This window comes from Vicia villosa, linkage group LG4 (genome assembly GCF_029867415.1).
Source record: "Vicia villosa cultivar HV-30 ecotype Madison, WI linkage group LG4, Vvil1.0, whole genome shotgun sequence".
Classification (NCBI taxonomy): Eukaryota; Viridiplantae; Streptophyta; class Magnoliopsida; order Fabales; family Fabaceae; genus Vicia; species Vicia villosa.
Window position 1 is genome coordinate 50,087,740 of NC_081183.1, and position 24,148 is coordinate 50,111,887.

General features: G+C 39.5%; 1 protein-coding gene across 1 annotated transcript; it reads right to left on the reverse strand.

The window, feature by feature from the left end:
- Window positions 1–9,101: 9,101 nt before the first annotated feature.
- LOC131597180 (uncharacterized) lies at window positions 9,102–10,235 on the reverse strand. The gene is made up of 2 exons (XM_058869890.1): window positions 9,757–10,235; window positions 9,102–9,576 (listed from the first exon to the last, which is right to left on the reverse strand). The coding sequence occupies exons 1-2, from the start codon at window positions 10,233–10,235 to the stop codon at window positions 9,102–9,104; spliced, it is 954 nt and encodes a 317-aa protein (XP_058725873.1).
- Between the last annotated feature and the right edge of the window lie 13,913 nt (window positions 10,236–24,148).

The window sequence follows — 24,148 nt, forward strand, 5'->3', positions numbered from 1 at the left end:
TCAATCGACACAATCTCTAAGGCCTGAAAAGGTGTCTCTTGTATCTCTCCCTCCACTTCAACATAACGGTATGACGCCAGATTATTGACTATCAAATCCTCTTCACCAGTGATCACAACAATATTGTCACTCACAACAAATTTCAAACACTGATGGAGGGTAGATGTCACAGCCCCAGCAGCATGGATCCAAGGACGACCCAAGAGGCAAGTGTATGAAGGACGTATATCCATAACATAGAAGGCAATATAGAACATGTGAGGGCCAATCAGAACAGGCAGATCAATTTCCCCTTCTACGGACCTTCTAGAACCATCAAACGCTCTGACACTCATAGTGCACGGTCTCATCATAACCCCATCCATACTCAGCTTAAACAAAGTAGTCTTGGGCATCACATTAAGAGAAGAACCTGTATCAATTAGAACTCGAGACAACACAGCATCCAGACACTTGACGGAGATATGCAACGCTTTGTTATGTGCTCTACCCTCAGGTGGAAGTTCATCATCAGAAAAACCCAAACAATTACCAGCAGCGATGTTGGTCACAACCCCTTCAAACTGAGGCACGGTAATGTCTTGAGTTACGTGGGCGGAAGCCAGAACTTTCATCAGAGCATCATGATGAGCTTCAGAATGCACCAAGAGAGACAAGATAGAGATCTTGGCTTGGGTTTGATCAAGTTGGTCAATCACTTTGTAATAACTTTTATTAATAATTTTCAAGAGTTGCTCGGCGTCTTGTGCATTACGGGTTACAGGAGGATCAACAGCGACTTGCTTTCCTTTCGCTTGTGTACTAGCCTCTTTATTGGTCTCTTTAGGAGGCGGAGGAGGGGCAACAAAGATCCGACCACTACGGGTAATGCCACTAGTGCCAGTAATATTTGTGATACTCGAAGTACCCACTGGAGGACAGTCAAACTTCTTCCCTCGAATATACACGGCATTATAACTCCAAGGAACAGCCTTGGAATTGCTCACAGAAAAGGGAACGAGAGATGAGGTTGAAGGGGTCAAAGAGGTGTCTGGAACCTGAATGACCAACGGAGTTCTCGGAGCCTGAATGACCAAGGGAGTACCCGGAGCACGAATGACCAGAGAGGTACTTTGATTCTTTGACACCTCGGTAGGATAGTAAGGTATCTCTAGAGTAGCCACATCTTCGTTAGAAACAACCCTTTCCACTCTAAGAACGCCTTCATCCATCAGCTTTTGGATTTCCTCTCTTAATCTAGCACATTCTTCCGGATTAGAAGAACATTGCAAACAGTAGTCATGTAGCTCACACAAAACCTTTTGTTGCATAAGATGTTCTCTGACAACTGCTAGCGGCATCTTAACCTCATTAACATCATTTACCAGGATCTGATCATCACATAACTCAATAGCATTGGTCGCACCAGCATGCAGAGGCATAGGGTTATTCTGCACGTTGGGACCAGTGGGAGCGAATGAGATAAGCTTGTCATCATGAAGATCCTGAACTTTCAACTTGAATGCTCTACACTTTTCAATAGTATGGCCCGGGGCCCCTGAATGAAATTCACATCGAGCATTAACATCATAATCAGGAGGGAGAGGACTAGGTGGAGGTCCAAGTTCACGGAGTTGTACCAATCGACCAGCAAGCAACTGAGGGAGAAGTTGGGCATATGACATCGGAACCGGATCAATACGCCTATCTTGGAATCTTGTTCTTTGTGGGCCCCTTTGACCTTGAGGCCTAGGGTTCTGTTGACGATTCGGAGGAGCAGCAGCTTGTTGTTGTGGTACGAAAGGCTGTTGGGGTGCCATCCATGGTTGTGGAAGAGCAGCAGCATATGCCTGAGGGACATACGGACCAGGAACAGCATAAGGCATCGGATAATAAGGAGGTGGAACAGCGGAATATGCAGGAGCTCGGCTTTGGTCAACAGAGGCAGTGCTAGTCTCACCTTCCTTCTTCTTCACAAACCCAGAATACGACTTCTTACCATTACCACTTGAGGTGCTAGGACTAGTGACACCTTGAATGGTACCAGCTTTGACACAGTTCTCAACCCTCTCACCAATGATGACCACATCCGAAAAGGAAGGAGAAGTATTACTAACCATGTGTTGAAGATACGGCCCTTTCAGAGTTCCCATAAACAAATCAATCAACTCACGGTCCAAGAGAGGGGGTTGGACACGAGCAGCAAGCTCACGCCATCTCTGGGCGTATTCCTTAAAAGACTCTTCAGATTTCTGTGACATATTTTGCAGTTGTGCACGGCTAGGAGCCATAGCAGTATTGTAGTGGTATTGTTTCAAGAAGGCATCAACAAGTTCTCCCCAAGTACTAACATTAGACCTCTCGAGCTTCATATACCACTCTAACGGGGCTCCAGTGAGACTATCCTGGAAGAAATGCATAAGCAGAGGTTCGTTCTCAGCCTGAGCGGCCATCTTACGGCAGTAGGAACGAATGTGAGTCTCTGGGAAGGTAACTCCCTTGTACTTATCAAAATCTGGCACCTTGAACTTCGGGGGAATAACAATCCCAGGTACCAAACACATAGCAGCAGTGTCGAAACTCGAAGTTTTAGCAACCTCAACGGCCTTAAGGCGTTCTTCAAGAGCTTGGTACATCTTAGCAGTCTCAGTCAACTCAGCAGTAAGATCATGTTCAAGGTCAATAACCTCATGGTGGTCGTCCACTACTTTAAGTGTCTCATTGATAGGAGTCTCCTTAGTTTTCAACCCTCCGTAAGCAGAATTGGTAGGAGTATCTTTGATAAGCCCAGCAACGCTCTTTCTGAGCTCTTCCTGTCCTTGGACAACGACATGGAGAGTCTCCATAAGTTGGGTCATTCTTTCCCCCATAAGATCCATATCTCTACAGAGGGCAGCTTGATTCTGTTCAAATTGATCCATGATTCTCTCGTTGCTCCTGGTGCGGTAAGGATGTAAGAAAGTCAGCTTTGTTGTCGGAAAAGAAATCTGTTGTTGGAAGGGACCCCAATTAGAATCTGATAAAAACCTGAAAATGCAGTATGATATGAGTGCATGGGTGCATGTGTGCATGTTTTATTTATTTTCAAGACTTTTTAGCTTTGCCTCAAACCAACAACACAAGATAATGGAGAAAATAGTGAAGCATAACCAAGATAAGTTCAACCAAGATAAGCATAACCAAGATAAGCAAACATAATCGATTAATTCTGCAACCAAGTTCTTGAAGTACAAAATATTCTGCTCCCATGAGCCAACACATACAGAAATAAAATCAGGAATCCCATCCAACAAATCTGGTGGTGATTCTACAACAAAATCAACATTCAAGCAGGATCTCCCATGTCCAAATGACGAAGAGGGCTATCTCCAATGTTCTTATCACTCCAAGTCTTCATTTCTTCACAGAGCTCCTTGGTCTCAGCACGGGTGGGCCTCTTAATGATCTCTTGAATCAGCAGGTCTTTTCTGAAATGCATTGTTTCCATGTGGCGATTCTTCACCTCCCAATACCTAGCTTCCTCTTGAACTTGGACATTACTCTGGTCTTTTTCTCTTATCTGGCCTTTCAGCTTTCGGATCTCTTCATAACACTTCTCTATGGTATTCTGGCGATCCAACAAGAATTTGTCTGCTTTCTTGCGACGAGATTTCTCTGAATTGGCATTTTCAGTCTGAATCTGAAGTCTTTTAGTCAATTCTGCCAACTGAGCCTCATAATGTTCCTTTATCTTCTTCTCTTGGGTTTCAGTAGTTTTAGAATTCACAGTCATTCTTGGCCTCTTCTGAGAAGTACTTCCTCTAGCATACAATTCTTCCAGCTCTATTTCTCTCATTTTCAACTTATGAAGAGCAGAAAGCTTCTCTTGCCTATCAGTATTCATCTTAACTTGCATTGTTTCCATTTGTTCGGTCAATTTTCGATTCTCTTCCACAGTTTGGTTGTAACGGGGCATGGAAACAATGTTGGGTTGTTTACCAGCAGGAGGGTACGGTCGCGGGCGAAAAAATCGTTTTGTTTCCTCTTTTTTGTGGATGAGACACCTGATGCCTTCTTTGGGCTCGAGTGCTCAAAAAAATGATCTTTCTTTTGTACCGACCAAACTTTTTATTATTTCCAAAGGAGGAAAAGGAAAAAAGCTGCAATAACCTAAAAGTGGGGGGAGAGATCTTTGGGTAAGAGGGTTGGTTATACGAAGGGAAGGTATTAGCACCCAACGTATCTATAGTACTCTATAGGTTTCTTTGTTATGTTTTATTCCATTCTTGTTGTGGTGGAGGTTCTTGTGAAATAGGTGGGACCTAAGGTGTTTGTTTGATTATGCTCGCAAAGATCATCGCGATCCTCTGCATACATATCCCTTAGAGGGAATCAGAGCATCTGTAGCTCGGGGTCTACGGGTGCTAAGGTTTGAGTGGTTTTTGTGTTTTGTTTTGCTCGCCAAGGATCGACCTTGTGCCTACGTATTCTCAAAGGGATGTTGAGAAAGTCAGAGCAATCGTAGTTCCCACTTATGCTAGTGGAAGCAAAGAAAAATAGACAAATGTCGTCTAAATGCTAGATGTATCTAATCTATATCATCACATACATCTGTTTGATTTTGTTTGAAAATCTTTTCATTATAAGCCCGGGGCCATGCCACTTAGGGTGCTTAGAATGATAAAGATGTTTTTGTTTAACCAGCCTTGTGGCAAAAGTTTCAATGAAGTCAGCCTTGTGACAAAAACTTTGATTAATCAGCCAGCCTTGTGGCAAAAGTTTCAATGAAGTCAGCCTTGTGACAAAAACTTTGATTAATCATCCAGTATGGTGGTAAAACGGTTTGATTGATTAGCCAGCCTTGTGGCAAAAAGAAAGTTGATTGATTAGCCAGCCTTGTGGCAAAAAAAGTTTGATTGATTGATTGTTTGTGATGATATATAAGAGATACTCCTAGCATAGAGATGAAAAATGTCTAATCTCCTAGGGTATTTGATTTGGATATTGGGGATGCTTATAAGAAGCCCGTGGGTCCTTGTACGAAGCCCAAGAGGAGGCTATCCGAGGGTCCTTGCATTGTAAGCCCAAGAGGAGGCTATGGGAGGGACAATCCGGGGTCCTTGCATTGTAAGCCCAAGAGGAGGCTATGGGAGGGTCACTCGTTTGTACAAAGCCCAAGGGGAGGCATGGTATAGTTGGTTTGAGCTCTTAGAGCGATTTCACCGGGAAACCATACTCTATGTCCTAACCTAAACTAGTGGAGATTCTTTGCACGAAGCCCAATAGGAGGCTATGGGGAACCTAGTGTTGTACTAAGTTGAATAAGCATATATAACACAAACACACATATGAACAAGTACGAACAAACATGAACAAGTATGAACAAATATGAACAGGTATGAACAATTATATATGACAAAGTGTGTGTATATAATGGAGTTTATGAAGGAAATATACCTGTAAGCATGATCCATTTGTATACACAGGGCTCGGGACTCACACTCGGGGAGAGGTCCATTTGAGTTTATTCAAAACTATGTAAACAGGTATTCACAAAAGGGCTTGGGACTTATACCTACATGGAGGCCCATGGTATATTTTTGGGAAGATTTAAAGAAAACCTTCATTTTTGGTTTGTTATTCAAAGTTACAAAACACATTGATTGAGATATGTACAAAAGGCGTACAATGAAATACCCAATTTCATGTACTAGAGTGGGTATGTACAAAAGGGCTTGGGACTTATACCTACGTGGAGGCCCGTGTTTTATTTACAAAACATGGTTGATTGTTTATTTACAGACGCGAGGTTTCGCTTTTGAAAAACTGTTTGAAGATTTGTTTTGAAAGAGTTTTCTGTACAAAGAAAAACTGTATAAAGAAAAGGGACTTATACTCTCTAATATTCGAGAGGCCCATGTTTTATTTTCATAAAACATGGTGGATGGTTTAAAAAAGATTTGAAAGATTTGTTTGTTAAAAAAAAACTGTTTGGAAGTTTATTTGGAAAAAGTTTTCTGTTAAAACAAAAACTGTACAAAGAAAGACGAAAGGGACTTATACTCTCTAATATTCGAGAGGCCCCACATCGTTTTGAAAATCAATTGATCAATTTAAAAAGATTTAATCAATAGTTTCCTTTGAAAATCAAAAAGAAATGGTTTACCGTTTTTGAAAAGAATCGTGATCGCTCGTTTTTAAAACGATTTGAATTTTGAAAGAAATCAATTTAATCAAGATAAACAAGAAGATTGTCTTCAAATAACATTTAGATGATTAGGGTTTGCTTCAAAAAATATTTACAAGTGATTAAATTTGAAAATCAAATGAAAAATAATATTTAAAAGTATTAAAATTACTTAAAAACAAGTCATTTTAAAACCAATTAAAAATGTATCAAATAAATATTTTTTGATGCTTTTTTTTGATATTCTTAAAATATGTATATTAAATAAGAAGTGTTTAAAAAATGAAGAAAAAATAAGTTAATTTGATTGGTTAATTAATGGGTTAAAGTTGTAAAGAAAATAGAGAAAAATAGTGTCAAAAAATTGGTTTTGTCTTCCAAAGGGCTTGAACCCACGCCCTTGTGCTTACTACTCAAAACATGAACCAAGCGAGCTGCGCGTGCAGCTTGTTATTCATACGCTTCCAAGGAATTATATTTTAAAACAAATATTTGAAATTTCCAAACCAAAAAACGCGCCAAGAACACAACCCTAACTGAATTTTGAATTTCTTCAAATCTGTGTTGTTTTGATCAGGTAAAGGGTCTATTCCACTTGGTTTTTCATGACGAACATGATGGTGGTCTTTAATTTCATTTATTTTCACTCTAAGGGGGTCAATTTTCGCATGAACATGAAGAACCCTAAAACTGAAATTCAATGTGAAATCGTGTATGTGCAAGTTATGATGCAATTGATTGAGGGTTAATGATCCTCATAGGTGCAGAAACAAGATGGCATATTCATTTTTCATTTATGATGCATGTATGATGGAGTTTGAAGTTCATGAGCACTTACCTCAAAAACGGCCAAACTGGAAATTGAAATCGTGCCTGGAGGTGTTACAGATGCTTTGTATCAATCTGGATAGCTTCAATGGACCTTATGTGATGTGTTTGAATGCCTGGAACAATTTGAAAACCTCTTGATCAATCCATGGTACTCGACCTGCAGTATGGTTCAAGTGAGGATCAAGCTAGCTGATTTTGATGTTTCAGATCATGGATAATGGTTGGAACAGTTCATATGAAGTATATGGAGTGTGTTTGGATGGTTAGATTGGACAGATATGGCCTGGTATGAGAATTGATATGTTAAGGCTCATTTCATGTTCATATGGAGGTGAGATGATGATTCTGAGTTTTGGGGTGATTTGGGGTGTGTGAGTGGTTCAAACAAGTTTCAAATGATGTTTGTGGTTTGTGGGAAGCATCACTTTGGTCAGAACTTGCAAGAGATGGAGGTTGAGTTTTCTACCTCACTTTGAAACACATGACTTGTAATTCAAGAAAGAAGAGAGAAAACCTATAATTGTGAGGTTTTGGTGTGAATTTGGAAGTGATTTGAACCTCTATTTATAGGCCAAGAGTTCTGAACTCAGACCTTTGCAAGTTGCTTCAAAGTTTGATGATTTGGCTTAAGGGATAGAAAGGAATCTTTTACATTTAATGCATATGGTTAAAAGTAACTAAACCATGGTTATTTTCCAAGCTTCTTATCTCTTTCCATTCTGATCTCAAATCAGAAAAATATCATTCAATCATTGCTTCTATGCATCATTACTTGGATCATTTGGCAAATTGGTTCATAACTTTGCAAAAATGGCTTGAAATTTCAAGTGAAAAGTTCACTAATGGCAAAATTCAAAACCATAGCTACACTCCATATTTTTTCATGCTCTTGGACATTTTAGAAAGCTCATGTTGCATACTTCAAAACCCTAGTTGAAAGTTTCTTCAAACTCTTTAAGGAAATGGGTGAAAAAGATCCATGAACTTTGAGAAAAATGAGATTTCAAGTGAAGTTTTCAAAAAGTACCAACTTTGAAGCACCATATCTCTTAAATGGTTGATCTTATGGAAAAAATTTATATGTGTCAAAGTTGTTTATTGGATCAAAATCTACAACTTTCATGTTGGAAGTTTTTTTCAGTTTGTAGGTGAAATTTTGAGAAATTCCCTTTCAAAGTTTAGAAAAAACCATGAAAAAACACTTAGAAAAATTTCTAAGTATGAAAAGTCAAACTTTGACTTTTTGATTCTTGATTGATTTTCTTGATTTTTCTTGATCAAATGACTTCATATATCATATATTGATGATTCAAAACTTCAAAAGTCATGGTTGACCAAAATTCCCCAAAAGTCAATGGTGATCTTGTTGAGTTGACTTTTTCAGACGAATCGCGTTTCTGGAGATTTCAAATGAAACAGGCTATCCTCACCATATGAATGGTATGAATGGATCATATTGAAGCATTAGAGGATATTGAGCCATGGTTTGAGTTGTGACACCATGTCCTGATTAAAAAGTCAGTTGTTCAGTGAATTAGGTCAAAAAACCCTAATTGTCGACCTGATGAAATTGATGACTGTAGGTATTGAATTGAGATGCAATTTCCATGGGATATTGTCATAGGGATTATTTGAGGATGATTGAAACCTTTGATTGACTTCCTGGGGGTTTTTATGGTTTCCCAAATGTGATCCCTGATTTCAGTCCCTGATAGTTTAAAACCCTGATCTGAGGATTTGTCTGATCAATCTTTGTGTAGGAGATGTTATGAGCCAATGGATTAGGTCAAAATGATGCACTTGAGGTCTTGATATCATGTCCCAAGCCATTAGGTCAAATTCTGAGCAAAAGTCAAGAGTATGCTATCTTCAGGCAAAACCCTAATTCAGTCGATTCAGAGCCTTTGAGCTTGTTGAGATGGATCTCTGAGGACCAAATGTTGATTGTTGATGAAGATAGTTCTTTTGAGATGAAGGGAGAACAAAACCCTAATTGATTGTTACTTGTACTGATGAGTGATTTCCTGATTAAATCCTGCTGAGTCACAAGTAACAAACACAAGCTATGCAATTTGTTAGAGATGCAAATGATGCATATGCAAATGATATGAGGTGGTGTCTTAGGTCAAAAATTGGGGTATGACAGGTACAAAGGGTCCTTAGGAGGGAAAGGCATCCCTTGAACAGCAACCACAGACTCGATCCACTTAGTATAATCCTCATAAGTAGCACAGTCTCGCTGACCAAAATGTTTCTTATCTCTCCAACAAATACTGTTCCAGGCTTGTACAGCTTCTTCCATTTGCCCATTGTCGGTGGCCACATGATAGAAAATGTTCTCAGCTATCTCTGTTTGCTCAGGTGGACTGAGAAAAGCATATCCAAATGTTCTTCTGTCCAAGACGGGGTTATAGTTGATTCCGCCCCTAAGACCCATGAGAGGTACGTTTTTGAACTTTCCGCAACTCATAATAACTTCCCTGTCATCTAAAGCACTATTATACCAGACAATATCTTTAGCCCTCAGCCCCATAATCCTTTCAGCCCATTTAGATGTGTGCCTACTATCAACGAAAGCTCCACGCTCAGGCAGATGTGACCTGAACCATCGGTATAACAACGGAGCACAGAATCTAACCAGACCTCCCTTACCTCCCTTCTGAATACCCTTGTGATGAATGGAGTGATAAACATCCCCCAAAAGTGTGGGAACCGGATTCTGCAAGATGAATATATGAATTGCATTCATGTCAACAAAATTAGGAACGTATGAGAACAACACGATGCCATATATACTTAGAGCCAAGATAGCCCTAAATGTGTCCCATTCCTTTGCTTCAGCAGCCTCACAACCCCTTTTAACCAGAAACTCCATGCAAAAACCAAAACCTCCTCCCTTCTTGGTGAGATTTGCTTCCACGACCGACTTGCTCTTCATGGTGCTATAGTATGGCACTTCCTTCTTTATAGGGATGCCAAGAAATAGGGAATACTCTTCCAATGTAGGAACCAAGAGGTAGTCGGTGAACGTGAAGCAGCGGAGGGAAGGATTATAGAACTGCAGCAAAGTATGAACCCCTTCTTGCTCATACTTGGTGAACGGCATCTTGAGAAGGCTCAGAATGTACCCATATTCCTTTCTGAAGTTGGTTATCTCATCTGGCGTGATCTTCTTTGCTAAACACCCAAGGGAATCCAGATTCGGATTCAGGAAAGAATAAGAGGGGTTGCGCCTAACAGTCTTCACTGGTGTGGCCATGTGTTGGTCGGAGACAAAGCCAAAAGTTCCTGAAAATAAATGAACATGCATGTTAAATGAGATGGCGGAATGCAGTTCATTGGGAGAATCCTAAAGTCTTTTCATTATTTCTTTTCTTTTTCTTTTCTTTTCCCTTTTTTTTTTGCAAAAGAGTATACATCTTCCCTTTTTTGGAAATAGACTTTAGGATTCTCCACGAATGAAGTGAGGTGGATGCAATAGCATGATGTGTCATGTGTCATGTGTGTGATGTAGTGAGAGACTGAATGTCCCTCGCAACTCTGAATAACTGGGTAATACTGAATGTAGCAGGTTCAAAATTCCGGCTTCAGATTGCAAAATGGAAATCAGGGTATGATGAAGGCTAGTATCCTGTCCCACCCCAAACTCACGGGTATGAATTCTAGACACGGACAGGTGGTCCCTAATGGTCACTAAGGTCTACAGTTCCCATGGGGTACAAAGTGTTTGTGGCAGCAAGGGTGCCAGACACAGTGTTCCATGAAAGACCCTCGCCCAGTTGTGGTACCCCATGTTGAACTCGATCGTAGCAAGGGCCACGGGAGTCAACATGAGCATCCACGCTAATCCTATGTGTCACTTGGCCTTGGTAGTGGGCCTTTTACCTCACAAAACCCCCCACCTGCAAAACAGAACAGAAGACCCCAAGGAACACAAAATATAATCCATATGCATGATGTGCAAGCAGAAATAAACATGATATGCAAGCAGAAAATAAACATGCAAACATATATACAAGATATAGACATAAAACAAATAAACACCCAGTAAATAAACAAACAAACGCAGGCTAGGATCGACTCGCTAAGAATGGACCCGCAATAGGTCTAGCAACATCCCCAGCAGAGTCGCCAGCTATCGCACGCTCGCGAAAAATGAACAGAGTCGCCACCAATATATTTATCCCACAAGGGAAAGGAATATCAGAAAACCTACAAAGGAAGGAACAGGGTCTTACGACCAGAGAATAGGGTACGGGAGTCGGTTACGCGAGGGGAAGGTATTAGCACCCCTCGCGCCCATCGTACTCGATGGTATCCACCTATGTTTGTTTCTATCTAAAGGGTGTGTACTATGTCTATGTCTACATGCGAATGAATGCAAAAGAAATACGGGGAAAAGAAGGAATATTTACAAGTGTGCTCGTTCAAGCCCCGCGACTTGATGCCTACGTATCCTTTTCAGGAATCAGAGCGCCGTAGTTCGGCTCAAGATTTTTGTTTGTTTTTGTGTTTTTTAGTTGGGCGGAGTTAACGCTCGCGCTCTTGCCTAAGGGGACAGCCTAGGATGCAATGGAGCGGAGATAACGATGCCCTTAAGAAAGGAGAGAAGGAGAGAGTTTGAGTGTTTCGAGGAAATCCCTAAAGCAAGGGAAACTCGAGTTACTCTATGGTTTGTGTTTTTTAGAAGTTGGGAACTTACGCCTGAATGGGACCCTAAAGCAAGGGAGATCCAAGCACTCGAACATTCCCTAAAGCAAGGGGTGTTCAAGCTTCCATTCCCTTTTTAAGATTTTCAGTTTTTTATTAATGTTTTAAGTGTTTTCTTTGTATTTTTTAATGGGGAATTTATTCAAGTATTTTTATTAGTGTTTTATGGTTGTAAAAAAAAAAGAATGCAAAAAGGGAACTAGTCCTAATTTCTACATCTATGTTATTGATTATTCTAAGGGAAAATGAGGAGGAGAAGCAATTAAATGGAAAAAACAAATTCAAAGACCAAGGGCATTTTAGACAATTCACATGCATGGAAAATATTCACGAAAAAGAAAAAGAATTAAAATCTACATTATTCACAAGCAATTCTATTTTATTTCATGCAAGAGAGTTAATTGAGTTTAACAAAGAAAGCAATTATTTGTTTATGATTTTTTAATCAATTAAAAATCAAAGAAAACAATCAATTAAAATTTCAATTAAAAGAAAATAAAGTTTCTAAAAAATAATTGGATGAAAAAGTATCCGTTATTTTTATTAGGGTGGAAAATGATTCTTTTAACAAGGATTAAAGAGAGAAAGTAAAACAATTAACAAAGCTGAACAGGGGGTGGATTAGCGAAATTAAAATGAACTGAAACCATGCTAAAGTGTATCTGGGCTCGAAACAAGAGGGTGTGAATAGAGGGGAGGGCGCGAAGCCCAACAGCAAACTCCATTATTCTACTTCATCTCATTATTCCAGATTTATTTTACTCATTTTTCAGCATGTAGTGTATATCCAAGCGTGACATGAGAACTACTAGTGCTTCTATCAATTGGTCATGTGGCAATTTAAGTATAATAAGACAAAATGAATGCTGAACCAATCAGAAGCGTACAACTCACAGCTCAATCATTGAATTAAGAAAAAATAGAAAAGATGCTGAAAGTGAGCACAAATGAGGCACTGCCATGTCATCATAACGCAATAATACCATGCACCATACACAAGCGCCGGAAACAGACGCCGGTTGCCTTCTCCGGCATGCCGCCGCCACCGGAATTCACGAAAATTTCCAGAAATCCAAGACGCATACACTGCCTTGCTCGGATTTTCGCGTAGAGCACGGATCCGAGCTTAGTTTCCTCTAAAACTACATCTATCATCCAAACAGAAGCAAATAGTAAAACCCTAGCCAAACAAAAGTTAACAAGGCAACGTTCAAGGGAACCTACGCTATCAGCATTCACACTTAGATCGATTTCACGCAGATAAACACCGGATTCATACGAAATCAAGAGCAAGAATAGAAATGTAACAAACAACGAACACATTTCAAATATGCGAGATCGGTACATGTTATCATGATGCTGAGAGAGTTTTTCTGTGTTTACCTGAACGCTCTTTGATTCAGTAGAGGGAGAAAGCTATATGAATCCGAGCCTCCAACGATAACCGCGTACGTGTAGATCAGCTCCTCTTAGCGTGAATCTTCAACTGAGGGATGGATCTGGTTTTTGCTGAGAATCCTGAGCTTGTGTTGAAGGTGATGATGTTGTTCAATGCTGCATAGTGATGGCGAAAGAGGATCGTAGTTGTTGCTAAGGGTTGAATGGAAAGAGCGGTGGCCGGAGTTAGTTGTTGTAGTTGGTTAGGGTGGTCGGAGGAGTCTGTTACGGTGGCGGTTGGTGGCGGAAGGAGTGAAGAGGACGTGAGGGAGAGAAGAGAGAATGGAGAGAGTTTCGGAGTGAGAGTGTGAAGTGAGTCCGAAGGAGAGAAGAGAGTGGAAGAGCTTGGTCCTTTATATAGTAAGAGGTGTTTATGACTCATGATGGAATCTTTGGAGTGGGACTTTATTTGGTAACACTTAGTGCATAAGTTTGTGTATTTGTAGCAAGCTTTTGGTGAGCCTTTTTTAAGAGCAGCATGTGCCTCGCCTGGTATGGAAACATGTAGATGATATGTGCTATAAATGATGCAGCCATGGTACCTCACCAAAATAGTTCACTTAGCTCACTTCATGCTCTTATATTTTGTTAACCGAGCCTCCGCACGACTACTTCTTGGGCTCATATTAGAGAGGGCATGGCAAAGAATGTTTTAAGATCAAGCTTGTCCAAAATAGAGACTTGTGAAGGAAGAAAATTGGAGTTGAAGTTGGCACACCATGTGTTTGATGATATGCTTGCGCATGACCTGGATTTCTGCCTTGGCCAGATCCTTGACTTGGTCAGGGTGAGGGCATGACTTTGGAGGCTTGCACTTGGCTCAATATTTGTTCAATTGCCATGATTCTTGTTTTGTTGGATAGAGCACATGGAGATAAATAGAATGAGACCAAGTTTGCATTTGTAGAGTTCCTGAATTGCCGTAGAATTGGCTTCAAAATTGGCACGCCACGTGCTTGATGAAATGTGTCACGTATGACCAGAATTGTGCCCAGTTTCATGACTTGAGTGAATGTCATTCTGAAAACTTCAACACTCAATATCTCTTGATCCAAGCCTCAAATGGAAAAACTCCCAACTAGAAAGTTGTAAAGGGCTATGATTTGAACACTTTTGATGTTAAGCTTGTCTTAAAATCCTGCCATTTTCAACATGATAATTGGACCTGAAGTCAGCTGCCCTGCCAATTGGAAATTCACTCAAAAATTCTTTAAGTGTAGAACTTTCCTCTTTTGGCAAGTTCCCATTTCAACTAAATTTCCAAATTTGGCAGTTTTGATTATTTCTTGATATTTTCTCATTTCTTTGACTTTCTTTGACTAATTTTCCACCAAAAGTCAATATTTGAATAATTCTTGTGATTTTGACCCGAAAGTCGACTGTACTGATTTTTTTCTGATTATTGATGAAATTCCCGATTAACTCTCTTCCAGTCAAATCCAGTCAAACAAACACATCCACACAGTCAGTACGAGAAGCTTTTCCACCCATAGAAGCCATTCCTGATCAAATGTTGACCAGAAAGTCAACTGGTTGACTTTGGTCAAAGAAAACCCTGATTTAGGGGACCAGATGACTTGCAAGCTTGTACTCTTCACTCAATGCCGTGATTTGAAGTAGAGAGGAACCCCAATCCAGGAGGACTTTCTTGAACATAGAACCACATGATTATACCTCAGTCTTCCTTGTTCTCTGATCAAACTTCTTTGCAATAGAGCTCTTTCTTTGCTAGCCTTTTGAATAGTACCAATGATATGAATGCATGACTATGGATTATGACCTAAGTGATGTATGTACATGGATGCAAAGCCTAAGCCAGTTAGAAGTTAAAGGGTAGGACAAATTTGGGGTATGACACCTTCGATACGCTAAACATGATCTCGACCCTCAGAAGTTGCCTACGAAAGGCTGAGTTGTCCTCTGGCTGCCTACGAAAGGCTATTCTAATCCTTCCCTTAGACTACATGCCTCTCTATGGCTAGGGACAGTCTTATGGCGAACGAATTCTCGATGACTCTTCAACCTCCAAATGAAAGGCTTCCTGCCCTCTTATGGCATGGAAAGACCCTTTCACCCTGAAAGGCTAAAAGAACTGATTTTCTACATTATTAAGGTAATTGCCCCTAATTTCCTTGCTCTGGTTAAAAACTTTTTCATATTCTTTCTCATAAACCTTCAAAATGGCTACGCTCATTTACGAGCTAAAGTCCGTTTTCTCTTCTTCTACATTTCTTTTCAAAAACGAGCAAAGCAATTAAGAGCCCATGGATAACCATGGATGTAAAGGGTGCCTTACACCTTCCCTTTGCATAAATTACCCCCCGAACTCTGTTTTCTTTTAAAAGGTTTTTCCTGTTCTTTTAGCCTTTCTATTTATTTGGATAAAATAAAAGTCGGTGGCGACTCATGCTTAACCGCGACATTTCGATAAAGTCAGTTCACCGCATTACAGAACTGGCGACTCTGCTGGGGATTTTCGATTAAAAGAGTGGTTACCTTAAAAGTTTAGGATTCACTTAAATGTTTTCTATTGTTTGCTTTGTTTGTTTTATTTTTCAGGGGCGTTTTGGGAATTAAATGAAGGACGAATCATATTCCCGGATTCAAGAACACTTAAGATTAGGAGTGGCATAGTCATGGCGACCTCTTTCACATATGTGGGAGATGAGTCAATATGAAGTTCACACTTGAGTTAGGACTCCATAGCATATGCACACCTTTCTCAAATGAGGGGGGTCTATGTATGTGTCTACGGGTGCGCCGGAGCTCAAGGACCTTTAGTTACCTTTAACCCATCATGGCCTTTAGGAACATAGTGGGGGGACTACTCTTGACAAATGTTGAGAACTAGTCACTACCCGATGCTACAATTCAGATAGGTCCTTTCTCAAAGTATCATTGCATGATGCGAATGTATCATGTCCGAGGGTGCTTTAGAAGGGCTGAAAATTCTGGATAACTTGTAGAACCCGTTGCTGAAATCTCCTTATCTATAGAAATACCCTTGGGAAGGACACATGATCAGACTCCACGCAAGCCTTAAGCCAAAAAATTGTGTGACTTGTGTGACTTGTTTGTGTTTGCTACTAACCTTCGTTTCCTTGCAGGTTTTGTTAAAAGGACTTGTTTGTCCTTACTATCTCACACTATGCCTAATGAACTGCATTCGCATAACATAATGACATCATGACATCATAAGCATAACATGACTTAACTAACCCTTTCAAGGATCTTAGGAATTTAGGGCGCACAATTTCAGGGACTCCTATCAAGGATTGATTTCCTAATCAAGGGGCAAGAGGATTTATTTTCCTCTAGCCACATACTTCCCAATTCAAAGACACAGTGCCTATCAAGGGGCAAGAGGATTTATTTTCCTCTAGCCATGCATTTTCAAATTCAGAAATATCCCGAATCAGAGGCGATGACCCGCTCGATATGGTGAGCTTGACTTCTCGAAGAAGGACGTTCAAAGACAAAATTCAGAGTTCTTCATGCAAAGATGCGACCAAATCATTTTCCAATGTTGCTAATCTAAATTTCCTATAGATCCTTGAAAGCATTGCATTCATGACATCGCATAACAGGTTTCCATAACAGGTCTCTCATCTTCTCTCGCTGTTTATTTCAGCACAAATGGATCTCGAGCAATCAATCAAAGACCTCCAAGCTCAAAACACTGTGTTCCAAGCCTTGATTCTGAATTTGTCCAAGGGGCAAGAAGAGCTGAAAGCCATGCTGACTAAAAAGAAGAAGAAGAAGGGTAAGAAGACTCAGGTGAAAAAGCTTAGACCGATCTTGCAACTCAGGGATGCTGAAGCCTCTGAAGACAGTGACGAGGATGAGCAAGATGATGATGCTAGTATCAAAACTGATGCAAAAAGTAACCATGATTCTGACAAGCCTTTCGAAGAAGAAGAAGATTATTACCATGAGAACGAACATCCTGATGACAAATACAAGGAGTTGGAGGAACGTATGAAAGCCATGGAAATTCAGAAAATACCTGGACTGGATTTTGAAGAGCTGGGACTCATTCCTGGGGTCGTTATTCCTCCAAAATTCAAAACCCCCGCCTTTGCTAAGTATGATGGAGTCTCTTGTCCCAAGATGCACTTGAGGTCTTATGTAAGGAAGATTCAGCCTCACACTGCTAATAAGAGGCTATGGATCCATTTCTTTCAAGAAAGCTTATCTGGAACTCAACTCGAATGGTACTATCAACTGGAGGGTACTAGCATTCGTACTTGGGAAGATTTGGTTGTTGCTTTCTACAAGAAATACCAATATAATTCCGATCTCGCACCAACTCGCATGCAACTACAAAGCATGTCTATGAGACCTAAGGAAAGTTTCAAGGAGTATGCGCAAAAGTGGAGAGATCTAGCTGGAAGAGTCCAACCTTCCTTGACTGATAGGGAGTTGGTGGACATGTTCATGGGAACGCTAACTGGGCCGTTCTATAGTCACTTGCTGGGTAGTTCCTTGTCTGGGTTTACTGATCTTATCTTGACTGGGGAACGTGTCGAGAATGGCATCCGAAGTGGTAAGATTCAAGCTGCTACATCCTCAGGTGTCACAAAGAAGCATTTCAATGGGAAGTCAGATTCCAATGAGGTGTATGGTCAGAAAAGGAGTAACCATGACCAATCTGTTGGGGCAGTTCTGATCTCCACACCGACACCTCAAAAAAGTCGTCAAAACAAGCAAGACATGCCTAGGCGTCAATTCACAAAGATCAATATGTCATTGGCTCAAGCATTACAACACCTATTGAAGTCAGAATTGATCACTTTAAAGGATCCCCCTAAGAATCCTAGTACTTGTTCTTGTAGCTATAATCCCAATGTGAGGTGTGCATATCATTCTGATAGTCCTGGTCATGATACGAGTAGCTGCTGGACATTGAGAAACAAGATTCAAGATATGATCGATGCCGGGGAAATTGAATTTGATCCTCTTGAGACTCCTAACGTAACTGCTAATGTTGTGGATGGCTAGAAGGAGGGACTTTCAGATCATTAGTTTTACTTTCATTTGCAAATTTCTTTTCTGTTTGTTTAAACATTCGACTTATGATAGACATTATCTATTTTAATAATCATCATCAGTGCATTGCATATGTTTGTGTTGAATAAATCATTTTGCTATCACTCACTTTTAAATTGCGTACTTACTTTGCATATGTTTTGTGATATTCTACTCTTGCTATAGCTGTATGCCTTTTAAGGGAGGATGAAGAAAACGATACCGCAACCTCATACAGTATGCTTTTGAACAGACTATGCTGACGATGTACAGGCATTGTTTCGATTCCTAAACAATGGAGATATAAGGATGTTAATCCCTCGTCAACCCTTTTTGAGCCTAAGGAGTAGAATTTTTCTTTTTATGCAAATTGAACCCTTAATCATAACCCGGGGCAGGGTAGTTACTCAGTTAACTCAGTTATGCCAATACGCCTCTTGTATAAGTAATGATGGGTATCCGTAACCATTAAGTCAGGCAGTCAAAGAAAAACTGTTAAGTCAAAACCTATGAAGGAGACTTATCAAAAATCAAAAACATCCCGCTGACTGTAATATCAAAATAAACAGTTCAGGCAAAAGTTAGGGATAACAAAGTCAAAAAGGAGGTTGCTAAAAATCCTCGACGAAAGAAAACAGCTCAAAAGAGGTCACTACAAATCCTTGACAAAAAGAAAGTACTACCAGAAAGGATGACTGTCTGTCCAAATAAAAGTTTCGGTACCCTAACCATCATCAAATATCAATGTTACAACTTCAAGCTTTGCTAAAGGCTTAAACACAGAATTAACTGAGCATAGGATCGAAGAACATCACGAAGAGGGGGATGGGTACGAAATTTTTTTTGAGCCGTTATCCTTTGTTTCTTAAACCGTGAACCAAGCCACGTTACAACCCTTGAAAGTCCTAACTGAAGCATGGTTAGTTCGAAAGCATACTGTCACAAAAAAAAGGGGTATCCTGACTCCTTAAGGATCATCACAAATGCTGAGTTGGTATTTCATTTTTACAAACACCACGTTTTTACGAATATCACGCTTTTATGTCTCATGTTTTAATGTTTTTCAAAAACTCAAGACAGACGTATGCATTGCTTCTCATGAATTCATTATTAAACATATTCTGCTACATAATTTCAAATGTTAGCAACAGAAAGAATTTGCACAGGGTACAACTAATGACTAAAAGTTATCCCGACAGACAAGATTACTCCGAGAAGCAATGTCTCCTACGTATACAAGGGGCATGGAACGCTTTGCCCAATCAATTTGGGGCAATCAAGTCAAGATTCGAAGAATCTCCCAAATGCCAAACAGTCAAAGGCATACATCCCAAGTGGATTTCAAACTATTTCCCGATCAATTTGGGGCAATCAAGTCAAGATTCCGAGAATCTCTCAAGGATGCCAAAACAATCAGGGGCATGCATCCAAGTAGATTTGAAGCTATTTCCCAATCAACATGGGATATTGTCCTGGGTCTATGATTACTAGGGGCATGTCTCCCATAGTGCACATCTCATAAAGTCCTCGCGAGGCGAATCTTTCCAAAGTCACTGCTAGCAGGGGCAAATCTATGCAAGTCTAGTTTGACATCTTGATCAATACTCAGTGGTGTGTCTTACTCAATATGAGTCCAGGAATAGAAACATCTATAATACTGGGGGCAATGCTCAAGACATCCATGTCTGCCCACAAGGTCGGTTTCACAGAAGCATATCCCCACAGAGTAATCATTAAGCAGATATCTTCAAAATATTCTCGTCCCAACAGATACTTAGCTCCTCAACAGAGTTTACAAATTCGACACTACCGGTTCCCCGATACTATTCTCTTCCCCAAATAGGGTTATTCATCTCTCTTATCCCCAGTCAGGGTACATCAAGATCAATCATTCAAATGGCTATCCCCAAGCAGAAATCATAAATCCCCAGCCGAGCATCTTCAAAACAAGATCAGACATCAAAATCACAAAGACATAGAGATTTATTTTCTCAATCAAAACAACATAAATCATATTCACACGTCATATGTCATAAACATATTCATACATTGCATAAATTGCCTCATAATGAATTCATACATAACACGCAAGTTTCTCATTTATTTTGAGAGACTCGTCGCATAATACATGCATCATGACATTACATAAAGACTAACTTTACCTTTTTCAGGATACAGTAACAAGCAGATGAACAATATCTATGATCTAATTCAGCTACTACGAACGGTACTGACACGATCAACCTTCAAGGATCTAATTCTATCATCACGAACGGTGTAGACACGATCAAAGAACCCCGACAACTGAGTCACGATAATGAAATCACGACAACTGAGTCACGATGATGGAATCACGACAACTGAGTCACGATGATGGAATCACGACAACTGAGTCACGATAATGGAATCACGACAACTGAGTCGCGACGATGGAACCACGACAACTGAGTCACGATGATGGAATCACGACAACTGAGTCACGATAATGGAAGCACGACAACTGAGTCACGATGATGGAACCACGACAACTGAGTCACGATGATGGAATCACGACAACTGAGTCACGATAATGGAATCACGACAACTGAGTCACGATGATGGAATTACGACAACTGAGTCACGATAATGGAATCACGACAACAAAGTCACGATAATGGAGTCACGACAACTGAGTCACGATAATGGAATCACAACAACTGAGTCACGAAAATTGAATCACGACAACAGAGTCACGGTAATGGCATCACGACAATGGAGTCACGACGATTGAGTCACATATCTATTCCCGGTATTTAGTTCAGGAACGATCATGACAATAGGGTCACTACAATTAATTCACTTCACACTCCCAACATCCAGATGGCATATGTAAGCCCACCTCCGATAAACTTTCTGTCAACACCTGAGGGCATCTTCAAGCCCATCTCCGACAAAAGTCCCTACTTCAACTAGGGCAAATTTCTCGGTATTCTAGTGTTCAATCATCTTCCACCTTCAGATTCCGACTAGTATACCAACCACTCTACATCTTCAGGTTTAAGAAAATTGAACAGGGGCAGCTGTCATACCCCAAAATTTGCCCATACTATTTCTCCTATTCAAGTTCAAATCCATACATAAAGCTCCAAGACACACTCTCCTAAACAAGGCTCAGAAATTAGGAAAATCACTGAATCCATGGCTCCAAGGCACACCATATGACCTATAATGTCTCACATTACCTCAATGACAAGTTTCAGGTCTCAGCTCAAAGGATTGGTCACTCAATTATTCAGAAGGTCAATAGTCGACTAGGTTGACCTAAAAGTCAACTGTGGTCAAAGTACAGTCAAAACTCCTGATGTCTTTGTCAAGATCCTCATATTGAAGTACCATTCACCATTTGATCAATAATTGATTATGGTTCATCGAGGAAAGATCAAAAATCAATAAGTCAAAAAGTTTCCAAATTAGGGTTTGTATTAGAGAAAGTCAACTGAACTTTGACCAGCCATAACTCTCACATGGAACATCAGAAATTTTCCATCAAAAGCTCATTTTGAAGGAAATTGAATTCTCTACAAATTTGTCTCTCACATGCCAAGCCTAAAAATGCTTCATGTGAGAGATATGGACCAAAACATTATAGGTCCTTTTTAAAAGTCAACTAAAAGTCATTTTTTTCAAAAGAACACACAAGGAGCATGGAAAATTATTTTGATATGAGACTACAAACACTGGTTAGAGAACTCTTCAAGGTTTCTAAAAAGTCCTAGAATTCTTTCATATCTTAAACATTGAGGGAGATATGCCTTGTCAAAGTTGGTCGATTTTAAGAGAAAAAATGTGAAACAAAAGACTTCGAATCGAGTTTTTCTTGCAAAGGGACCCAACCTTTTTTGGCCCAATCTGGTTCCTTATGATATCCAAGACATCCAAATCCACTCCCACGCCCGTGTGATTTTTATCCTATTTTTATTGAATTTTTATTCATTAAAAGAGGGAGATTTAATCGAAAAACTGAAGAAAATATACAAGATTTGGTTTAATTTTGTTTGCAATCAATTTTAACTATCCAAATATCAAGGATATGGTGCAATTTTCGTGGCAAGGGATATGGGAGAGAGATGAGCAAGATTGGATCCAAATTTAGAATGTTTCAAATCAAAAACTCATTCAAAATCAAATCTTCTCCAATCATGGATATTTGGATTAAATTATTAACCTAATTCCATGTACTATAAGAGATAAAGGTAGCCAGATGCAAGAAAAGGTAGGATTCGGCAGGCAGAGCCATATTCACGTATCAAAAAAATCGTGAATTCAAGGAAGGTGCAAATCGGGTTTCAAGCTAATTCAGACCGCACAAAGCATCTCAACGTGTTCTCTGGTTCACATTGATCGACCCCAGCCATTATCAAAGCTTGGAGCAGCAGGAATCAACACGTATATGCCTTCGGTTTTCACACATTATTTGGATTTCGTTTTCATTAATTTATGCATGGTTAATGTAATTCAATTGCATATTTGTATTATGGATGTTATTGCGAAGTTTTCTGCATGGTTTGATTGTTGTTTAAGTGCAGGGACCATCATTCACCATGGATAGGGTTAGTGACCTTCGATTTAGGGTTTTTATATATAGGATCAATTGGATTATGAGACTCGTACCATTACGCTCAGGAAGCAATTTCGGATCGATCCATGGTCTTTCCTTTGATTTATGTTGCATTTTCATGATTGTTGAATGTTTGCAGGCTATGGCAACGTGTAAAAACCGTGGGTAAAAGCATTGCCGTTTCTGAAAATCAAACGAGGAAGATGAAGAGAAGTCTGGGCGCGCAGTTCTATTAATTCAAATTCTCAGTTTGTTTTTTATTATATATTTACTATTGCGTTAAGTAAACACAAGATAATTGCAGCAGAGATGGCAAGGGGGCGCATTTGTGTTGCTTAGTAAGAAGACCTGGGTTCGAGTCTGCCTAGGGCCTCTTCTTTTTACAAATTTCTTGTTCATAGATCCGATGCGCACCTGCTACGAGAGCTCACGATGTACTCTCAACCTTCCACCATTGGATCCATGCGTGAGTAGATCTGATGGCGTGAGAGACGCTCACCCATGATGGTCACATGGAGATCATCCGCATGTGATCCATACGCCCAGCTAAGTTCTTCTTTCCATTTTTTTATTTTATTTTTTATTTGCTTGTTTATTTGGTTAATTATATAAATGTTTTTCTTTACATATTTCTTTTAATCTTTTATTATTCTAATTATTTACTAAACTTATATTTTCTTAATAATTTATCACTTATTTCTCTTATTTTATCGAAAGTTCGATCATTTATATTTTTATTAATAATTGTTGTTTCTCGTTTAAAATCCAATATCATTTTCAAACAGGTTTCTATCAATTAAATAATTAGGATTGCATCCAATAATTATTTAATTGTTGTATTGATTCGAACTCTCGATTTTTCTCTGTTAACCTTGGTATTTTAATTTGGCTCTTTTATTTATTCTATTAATCATGGCTAACTTGTGCCTAATCAGGGTTTGCGAGAATGTTGCCCTACACTAAAAATATTTGTCCGTATCCTTTTCAGGGTTGACTTTTCCGATGCCTTCCGAATACGCGCCACGCCTTTCACAAAGCTAAGTCCCGATTAAATTTCTTTACTATTTTCTTTTTTCTTTCCCTTTTATTTAAATACAAATATTATCTCTGTCTATTATTCCTCTAAATTATTTATTTTGCCTTGTCAAATAGAAGAATTGTCATAGACTCACTGTCTGTCATTTTTCTGTCAATTCTCAGATGATCAGAGTCAATGCTCGAGGCAACCTCCGACTGCCAACCCTATCAGATCAAATCAAAAGCTAAGTGTTATTTTTATCTTAAATATTTGTTTTATTTCATTTTACTTTGTTTTTAAATTATGATTAACCCTAATTATCGTTTGAATTGATAATGCACTCACTGTAACACCCGGTATTTAATTAATTATTTAATTAAAT

Bases quoted from the DNA above. Each gene is read 5' to 3' on its own strand.
- LOC131597180 (XM_058869890.1), bottom strand. From the start codon at position 10,235: ATGGCCACACCAGTGAAGACTGTTAGGCGCAACCCCTCTTATTCTTTC. The intron at 9,577-9,756 runs GTTGTTCTCATA...CCGATGGTTCAG, and splicing joins CTAAGTATATATGGCATCGT to GTCACATCTGCCTGAGCGTG.